Raw genomic sequence first — 9,862 nt, 5'->3', positions numbered from 1 at the left:
TATGGTATAAACTCTCTTGAGTCAATGTCTCTAGAAGGGATTCAGATGCATGTGAGCTTTTGATGGTATGCTTTTCGGGGTGGTGGGGGGGAGAAGTATAAGAGAATGAAACAACAAGAGGGAAAGGAGCTGAGCAAAAATGTACTCTCAGGTTAAGTGTAATCTTTACCCGATCCACAGCGGTCTCTAGGACATCAGTTGCACCAAAGAATTGTCCAGACTCGAGGCAAGGAATCAGGGATTTGGTATCCCAATGCCAGTTGGTCACTGGTTTCTCCTAGGGGTACAGGGTATAACTTTCTAGGTTATCAGGATGAGGTGGCCCTTGTCATCACAGTACATGCTTTGGAGGTCACAGGTCTAAGCCATTAATTGCAGTGCTAGCAGCATCTGGAGGGTGGGCACACCATTGGGTAACTCCCAAATGACTCCCAAATGACTATTTTAGTGTCCTGACAGGAAATAGTGATTGGCCAAAAAGTGCAAATTTTTTTGGTATAAATAAAAAGCTGAATATATAAATATAATTTTTTTATATAAACTTTTTATATAAATAAAAAGTATCAGTCTTGGTTCAGAATTTGGCTTAGCCTCTAATTATCTGAGGAGGTTAGGGGACAGTTTATTTAATCTAGCTGAACTTGCTTCCTCATCTATGCAACAAGAAAGGCAAGAGCCCTGTCACAGGAGTTTTTGAGGATTAATTACAATAATTTATGTAGAGTTCTGGCATACTACGTGCTTAAAGATTAAAAACAGGTTAACAAAACATGTTGGGTGATCATTTAAATTACTTCTCTTTATTGTGGTTCCTCTTTTTAAAGGAAACAGCCATTTGGTAGACTTAACGTGTTTACTTTTCTCTTTAACAAGTTGAAATTTAATTGTGCTTTCCTCAATATTCCAAAGAGTTTTGTTCAGTTATATTTGGTAATTCTTATTTTTGAGAGATAGGCATTTTGGCTATTATTGGTATGTAGCAGTCATTCCAGTACTAGCTGAGTAGTGAAGACAATTTCCAGAGTTTGCTCTTTTATTTAGACAACTGTCTTTGTCTCTTCTAGGAACAGATATCCACAGTTGGTGGGCAAGATACAGAATCCGGGTTGGCAGGTTCATCTGTCCCGCTTAAGAATACTGAATTTAGGAAGTGATCTGGACGAATATCTAGGCAAGCCTAGATGCTTAAGGAGACCATAGTCTTAGGGTTAACAATCCAAGAAGAATAACGAATGTGCCTTCCATCATCTTGTCTTTAGTGCTTAGAAACAAAATGCCGAGCTTCTCCTGGATCCAGCATCATTCAGATATTCTGAAAGCATAATAAATCTTCCTTTTTTCTTAATTAATCATCCGCAACCATTTAACTTTCAGTGCATGCTTTTTCCGTGTTGCAGCACAGACTAGAATAACTGCCACACTGGAATAGTTTCATAGAGGGAATCATTTGGTGTTTTTATGTATGTTAGTAAACCCAGGGGTGCCTGAGTGGGTTCAGTTGGTTAAACGTCTGACTCTTGGTTGCATCAGGCTATGTGTTAACAGCACAGAGCCTGCTTGGGATTCTCTCTCCCCCTCTCTCTCTGCCCCTACCCCCCTCACGCTGTCTCTGTCTCTCTCAAAAATAGATAAGTAAACAACAAAAAAAATTTTTTTTAAAAGAAAGAAAACCCAGGATAGGGAAAAGGAGTTACCATTGAAATACGGTAATTGTAATTATAATTGTAATTGTAATTATAGGGACCAAGCTCTTGAGTATTTTCACACTTGGAGACTCATATTACTCTATTCTGGTTAGACCATGTGCTATCTGGAAAGACATTTAATTTTTGAGATTAAGAAAAAAATCCATTCTTCTGTGGGCAATTTATACCTACTTCTGATTAAAGAAACCACTTCCCAAACAGATACCACTTCTCAGATGTTCTATTTTCTGTCATGCTATGACTTCTAATTCCTGTAGAACCCACCACAGGCACTATGCATCATGGGCTGCAGTCCCTTTTACCTTTTTGCTTTTGGTTACTTGGAGAGGAATCATGAATATATCCAGAAAGGAACTCATCATGTGCCCCATCTGGACAGCAAGAGAATCTTGGGATTATAACAGTAACTACATACAGAATTCCAGAGGGCTCTTCCATCAATCTCCAGACTCTTCTCCCCAAGAAGACGGAAAGCTTACCCTATCAGAGCTGTGCTCAGCACTTGGTCTTCTGGTCACTCCCCCAGCCCCTCCCCTTTAGTGACACGTAACTGAGACTTTGCCAAGGCTTTGACTTACGCACCATTTCAACTGTTATTTAGAGATCTTTTCTTCATATCGATTCAAGGGTCTGGAAGCACTGAGCCCCAGTGTGGCACCTCTGAGACTGTGCCATGCCTTCCAAGTCGCAGAGCGCTTTCCCAGCACTGTGTCTCTTTGGGGTCTTGACCTTACTTCTGTGCCCTTCTGGCTTGTGTGGTGAGTACAATAGTTACGGGGAAAGGAGGGTAGTCTCTCTAAGATGTGGAGGACAAATATCTAATAAAGAACTAACTGAATATAGTCAAGTAGTGGTAGTTCGTAACCTTTTTGAGAGAGTATAATCAACTATATACTAATAAAAATGAAGAATTTTAAAATATAAGAGAAATTATTTTAATTCAAGTAGAAGCTGTGATTATGTCTAGAATAAAAACACGTTGATATGCACAAATCCTTGTGAGGCTGCTTTAGCAAGGAATAATCTTGAATTTTCAAATCAATGTCTTATATTTAAATACTGCAAAATGCTTAAGACGAATTTACTTTCCAAATAGGTTAATTGTGCCATCCAAAATCTTAGTTACTGACTGATTAGAAATACTTTCCATCCAAAAGGCAAAAATATTTTCTGTTGTCAGGTGGTTTGAGAGATTTAATGCTAAGCGAAATCATCAGTCAGAGAAAGACAAATACCATATGATTTCACTCATGTGTGGAAAGAAAGAAAGAAAGAAAGAAAGAAAGAAAGAAGGAGGAAGGAATAAAGAAAAGGAAGGAAGGAAGGAAGACGGAAGAAAGAAAGAAAGAAAGAAAGAAAGAAGAGGGAGGGAGGGAGGAAGGAAGAAAGAAAAGGAAGGAAGGAAGGAAGGAAGGAAGGAAGAAAAGAAAAGAAAAGAAGGGAAGAAAGAAAGAAAGAAAGAAAGAAAGAGGGAGGGAGGAAGGAATAAAGAAAAGGAAAGAAGGAAGGAAGGAAGGAAGACAAAAGAAAGGAAGAAAGAAAGAAAGAAAAGAAGGAAAGAAGAGGGAGGGAGGAAGGAAGGAAGAAAGAAAAGGAAGGAAAGAAGGAAGGAAGGAAGGAAGAAAGGAAGAAAGAAAGAAAAGAAAAGAAGGAAAGAAAGAAAGAAAGAAAGAAAGAAAGAAAGAAAGAAAGAAAAGAGACAACTAAAAAACAGAGAACAAACTGAGGGTTACCAGAGGGGAGAGGGATGCAGGCAATGGGTAAAACAGGTGAAGGGATTAAGAGCACACTTATCATGATGAGCACTGAATAATGTAGAGAACTGTTGAATCACTGTATTGTATACTTGAAACTAATATAACACTGTATGTTAACTATACTGGAATTAAAAACTAATAATAAATAAAAATTTTAAAATATTTTCTGTTACCAAATACTGAGTAAATTTTCTAGAGTAAAATTATAGGGCACTTTGTGAACTGTAAGCCATCGTATAAATGTGAGGCGTTGTTATTGAACGTTATAGAGAAGTTTTTACCAGAATGAGAAACAAAAGTGTTTGAGAGAACTTACCAGAACAGATTGAAGACCTGCTGCTATGGTAATTAATTTATTGGTATGTGAGGGGTGCCCGGGTGGCTCTGTCGCTTAAGCGTCGGGATCTTGACTTCAGCTCAGGTCATGATCTCACAGTTCGTGGGTCCAAACACCCCCCTGCATCGGGCTCTGTGCTGACAGTGAGGAACCTGCTTGGGATTCTCTCTTTTCCTCTCTCTCTGCCCCTCCCTCGTTTGTGTGCTCTCTCACACTCTCTCTCTCTCAAAATAAATAAATAAACTTAAAAAAATTTACCTCTATGTTATTTAAATGGAAATGTCCTTTAAGCAAAGTGAGATTTTCCTCTTTTGTTATCTAATATTATTATTTTTCGTCTGAGAGAACTAATGTTTCACATTTAAAAATATTTATAAACATATTCTCTGAAAGGATTTGCATGGCCTGAAGACTGAGGACTTGAGATGGCTTGGCTGGAAAATCCCAACCCAGAGCAAGGGCTGCATGTTCTTACTGATTTCAGAGTGTAGAAGCCATGCTTTCTTCGTCACTGAGAGTGGTGGGGGGGGGGGGGGGGGGGGAAGCGTGGGTTTACTAAGGAAGCATCCTTCTCTGGAGGATGACTTCTCACATCAGATGCATGAAAATTGTTGGGTGGCAGTATTAATTTTAGGTTGTAGAGTGGATGCAGGATAAAGAACCTCGTGCTCGGGGGATTTTTAGTTTTCCAGCTTCATCTCTGAGTCCCTCTCTCTTGGAGTCGGAGGTAGCAGAGAAAGGCCCCGTCAAAGCTGTCAAGTCTCCCAATGATTTCTTCATGTGTCCATTTCCCTCCCCCTCTCTCTGCTGTTGCCTCCTCTCTTCCTGTTCCCTATGGCCCCAACCCTCTGAAATGGTATATAATGTCTGTCCGCTCTGACTTGAACCTCCCTTCCTTCACGGTAATAAGCTTCTGATCCCAGACTTGGCTCGTTGCCTCCGTAAGACGCTGCCTCTCCTATCTTATCAACCACTCAGCTTTCACCCGTCCTTCAGGATGTATCTCCAGCTTACACCTGGAGGCCTTCCCTCCATTCTGCCAACACCTTCTCCTACAGCACTCGCTTCCGGTCCGAATCTGGCGCTGCAGTGACTAAGACAGTGGTATAACTCCGCATGCGGCGACATCTTATCTTGCTAAGTACGTTGCAAGTATGTTTCCTTAATATTACCTGAAGAGCCCGAGCTACAAAACTCCCTCTGTATGTTTATTCATAAAAACGAAGAGCTATTCTTGATATTTCTATGGGGGTGCTTGATCTGCAGTTCAAGGAAAGCTCTATGGAAGCTGTTGACTTACACAGGCCGATTCCTTTTCCTCGTAACAAAAACAGAACTGACTTTGGGATTCCTATGCCTATGCTTTCTGAACGCCTCAGAGTTGCAGCTTTGCGAACAGCAGAGGTAAGGGAAACAGTACTCGATCTGAGCCGAGTCTGGCCAGCAAGAGTGTTTCGGGCGTGCTCTCGCTCGTGTTTTTGTAGTTGTTTCTTGGTGGAGCCTTGTCACGATGGCTGAGGATCTGCTAAGTGCAGTCCCCTGGTCGGCTTGATCCCGGGTCCATCTCCAATACTGGCTGATCACTTCCTCTTTCCTGTCTCCTAAATACCTGGTGACTCCTGGAGATTTTATCTACACAGAGGCTTTCTTCCCACCTCCAGGGCTCCCTCTGCACGGGCCTGAAGACAACACCACCAGGGCTGTCTTTTTCATGCGGCCCATTTCCAATTCACCGGAAGTATGCATTCATCCCTTGTCCCCAATGATGTCAGGAGTACAGGCCAATCTCAAGGCAGCAGAAATCTGTCCTTCTCTCTCACCAGCAGGGCCACTAGGCAGCCCACCTTTGCAGTTTCGATTTCCCAGGCAGGAGCTCGACACTAGGCCACTGTGTCTAATGTCCCTCCGAGTTGAAAAGAGATGTATTGGGCTTTCTCAGTGCGCCCTGTCACTGCGAAGGAGAAACGCACCCACCTCATTTGACTCACCTGAGACTAATTTAAGTGACAAAAATGAAATTCCTAATCTTTTCATGCCTTTGGTTTGGGCAAAGGAGTTAAGGGTTTTCTAACTGATTCTGAGCCACCAAGTTCATCAATTATGAGATGCCACTTGACTTTGCAAAAAATAAGAACAAAGATTTCCATTTGATGGCCTTTACATACCCACTGATGCCACGTAGAATAAGTATCCAATGATCACGGCAGAGAAAAGAAAATAACAGTATTCCAGTAAGTACCCGTGGACTTGGAGGGAAACCTTACTTCAATGTCTAAATTCGATTCCTGTTGCAAGCACTTATTAGCTGTGACCTTTGGCAGAACATCTGATCCCTCTAAGATTGTGTTTCCTTTTCTCTAGAATGGGTTTGATGATCGTAGTGACTCAGCTGGTGTGAGCGTTAATTGGTATAACATATAAAATGGTTAACCCAGTGACTAGCAAGTTGCTAAGACCTCGGCAAATCATTCCTGTTGATTTTGTCAAGGAAATAAAATACCCCTCTACAGTATAACTTAATGACTTCCTTCTATGAAACAGGAAGAGTCCCTCATTCGGAATTGTTCATTATATTTGGCTCATTGCCTTCCACCCTTCTCTTTTATCATTCAAGATTGCAAAATGTTCCCAAGCGTTGCCCATGGATTCCATAAAGACGTGAGCTCATTTTTCTCCTTTACTACTGCGGTGCAGTATAAATGCAATGAAGGTTACGTTCTGGTTGGACAGTCCAAAATCACCTGCAGAAACTCCCGCTGGTCGGCTTCGGCTCCTGAATGTAAAGGTAACCTCAACTTTACTGATGACCCTGACTAAAAAAAGTAGAGCCTCCAGGAAAGTTCTGACTGTAGCGTCTCTTCCCAGCCAGGGGAAACACTTACAAATTTTTATTTTATTTATCGACTCATTAACACATGCATATATACAATATTTTAAAAGTCTGAACCATCATCCAGCTTATCATTCTTGAAGTAACCATTGTTACCAATTGTGTATGTTTCTAGAGGGCCACTTTTCGCTTTTTTTTTAAATTTTTTTCAATGTTTATGTATTTTTGAGAGAGAGAGAGAGACAGAGCATGAGTGGCGGACGGGCAGAGAAAGAATCTGAAGCAGGCTCCAGGCTCCGAGCTTCAGCCCAGAGCCCGATGCGGGGCTCGAACTCACAGACCACGAGATCGTGGCCTGAGTTGAAGTTGGACGTTTAGCCAACTGAGCCACCCAGGCGCCCCTGCTTTGTTTCAATAAAAGTTTTACCTGATATGTAACATACTACAGAAAAGTGTACCAATGTTGGGTGTGAAGGTCAACAATTATCACAATGTGAACCTGACCTTGATGCACCGCATGGCTCTCTTCCCCAAAGACGGTTGCTATGCCCATTCTACAGTGTGCTGACGACACTGACTGCACCTTGTTCCTGTTCCCTTGTTGACCTCTCTTGGGGCTATGTGTTCCAGGCCTGTTGGAGATGACTAAACATACCTTAAAAGTGCCCTCCAAGGCCGGTACAGGGGGAGGCTTGCTTTGGCCTTTCACGAATCTTGGAGATAAAAGTCTTTCCTCTTCCTAAAGTCTAGATAGCACCACAAGATCTGCTTAAACGTTAGCTGTCAGTTAGGTGCTTTGAACCCTTTGATCTTACTACAGTGGCCTGTACTACAATGCCCCCTCGCGCTAAAGAAATCTGTGGACTGAAGTCCAGACTTTTTTGAGAATTGCTGTGCAGGGCCTGGATCGTCGTCTGCCCGATTCCGCCGCGCCCCCCAAATCAGTAAGGTACCCTCAATAAAATTCTGTGGGAACTGTATGGAATGGCCTGCTTTTTTGGTCTCAGAGTAACTTTTCAGCCTGGGGGATACTTTACTGTCCCTCTCGCACCTTCCAACACTATGGATGAGTCTTGCCAACTTTATACAGAGGAGGTCATGCTTATCTTTGGTGCTTGGCCTCTTTCTTCATTAGGTCTGGAAAACCATTTATGTTCTTACACATAGTGATAGTTTATTCATTTCCGTTACTTTATAATATTATTTTGGGTGAATAGACCACACTTTATGTACTTTATAAACGTTTGAGGTTTTTCATGTTTTTGGCCATTATGAATAATACTCTTAGGAACACTTTCGTGCATGTCTCTTGGTACAAATGTGCAAACCTTTCTATTAGGAATAAACTCAGGAGTAAATTGCTATTTTGTAGAGTGTGCATATATTCATGTTTAGTAGATGATGTCGAATTTTGTCCGAAAGCGGTTATAACAATTTACGTTCATACATAAGTTCTAAATTCCAATTTCGATAAACATAAGTTTTAAACCCCAATTTATTTCCATTTTCCAGTATCTTCTGTGGTATTGGAAACTTTCGTGTCTTGTTGAAGAACTATTTGCTCACCACAAGGCAACAGTCTATACGACAACAAAACACAACAAAAATACTCTCCTGTGTTATCTTACAGGTCTTTACTGTTTCACCTTTCACACTGGTATTGCCAACCTACCTGAAATTCCTATGCGTCTGTGGTAGAGAGTGGGGTTCAAGGTTCGGTTTTCCCTGGTGGATAATCAATAAACTGTGTGCCACTTATTAAACGGGCCATAGGTTCCACAACTGCTGCCTTTGACATAATTCAAGTGTCTATGTGTGTGTGGTTCTGTTTCTTGCACAGAGAGATAGCAGTTTTTAATTTGAAAGTATCAGTGAGGATTTCCCAACATTTCTGTGAGTACCTGCTTCATTTTCAATGACTGTTCTTATGGATAAATTCGAAACCTCCCCCGGGGTGTCTGATATCTCCATCAGAGCCTCACACATCCCGTTCATCTTCTCGTAATGAAATTGGCCTAACAGGAGATTTCTGGTTGACCCCCAAGATTACGTGTGCCTTGTAAAAATCACACTGCAAATAGCAACTCAAGGGGCTAATTTCTCACCATTGTCTTCACTTAACACAGAAAGCGGTCAAGGGTATGCGAAGAAAAATTACGTACTTGAGATCATAAGAAGAGTGAGGTTTCCAGATAGAGTAGTTTTAAAAACTCAGATTCTGGCACCACGTACTTAGGCTTATATTATAGTCACGCCACCTAAAAGCTATGCAACCTTAGACAAGTCACACAAAGTCTCTGCACCTAGTTTTTCCTTCTAGCAAAATAGAAACAATAATAGCGTTTTTTACATGATTGCTTTTCCTTGCTAGTCCAATGGAGACAATCACAGTGTTTTATGTTGATGATAGTGTGTAAACTAGCATTATTCTCATTACCAATTTTATTGTCATAATCATACAACAAATGGAGACAAAGCACAACTCTCAGCATGCGGGTATAATTTACCATCCGTGTTCCCACCCCCTCGGGATTCTTCGCTTTCGTAAGATCTTACTCTGAGAATCACAGGATGATCAAAACTGTGTTTCCATTCCAGCCCTGTGTCAGAAACCAGAGATAAAGAATGGAGACCTGACTGTGCGTAAGGGCCAGTACGTTGAGCCTGAAAATGTGACCGTCCTGTGTGATGATGGCTATGATATGGTTGGTTCCCCAAACCTTACCTGCTCCGGGAATGGAATGTGGTTGCCAGCAGTGCCCAAGTGTCAGTGGGTAAGTAGCACACATTTCAGGATGCCCCATCCCATTCTAAAACTGGTCATCGGTGGCAGAGCACTGTCAACCAACATGGATGAGATCTGACTTCGACCCGGACTCATTTCTGAGTTGTTGAAAATCAGTCTCAAAGCACTTGATGAGCTCGTTAAAGCAAGTTCTAATTCTCTCATCTTTCTGGCAAGAAGAGCCAAGCCCCTCGGTAGGAGGGTTCCGTAGATCCAGGTCACCCGGCCCCTCGCGCCATGTTTTCTACAACGCGTGCTATGATTTTGCCAGTTGTCCCTGAAGAAGCCTCCGGATGTCTTCTGCAGGCTTGCTCCTTCCCTGCTTCAGCAGTTATTTATTCGCCGTGGATGGGGAGGTCTGGGCGAGTGCTGAGCCCTAGGGCGAACACCCTGCTGAGACAGAGAATCTTTTCATTTCTTCCACCAGCCCCGAGGATGGTCGAGTTA

General features: G+C 42.0%; 1 protein-coding gene across 1 annotated transcript; it reads left to right on the top strand.

The window, feature by feature from the left end:
* Positions 1-2,395: 2,395 nt before the first annotated feature.
* Positions 2,396-9,494, top strand: LOC102960982 (C4b-binding protein alpha chain-like). Its single transcript, XM_042975710.1, has 3 exons — positions 2,396-2,464; positions 6,415-6,585; positions 9,229-9,494. The coding sequence occupies exons 2-3, from the start codon at positions 6,423-6,425 to the stop codon at positions 9,492-9,494; spliced, it is 429 nt and encodes a 142-aa protein (XP_042831644.1). The 5' UTR covers positions 2,396-2,464; positions 6,415-6,422.
* The last annotated feature ends 368 nt before the right edge of the window (positions 9,495-9,862 follow it).

This window comes from Panthera tigris, chromosome F3 (genome assembly GCF_018350195.1).
Source record: "Panthera tigris isolate Pti1 chromosome F3, P.tigris_Pti1_mat1.1, whole genome shotgun sequence".
In the NCBI taxonomy this organism is placed as follows: domain Eukaryota; kingdom Metazoa; phylum Chordata; class Mammalia; order Carnivora; family Felidae; genus Panthera; species Panthera tigris.
The sequence above is the reverse complement of the archived record's forward strand: the minus strand, read 5'-3'. Positions and strand labels throughout refer to the sequence as shown.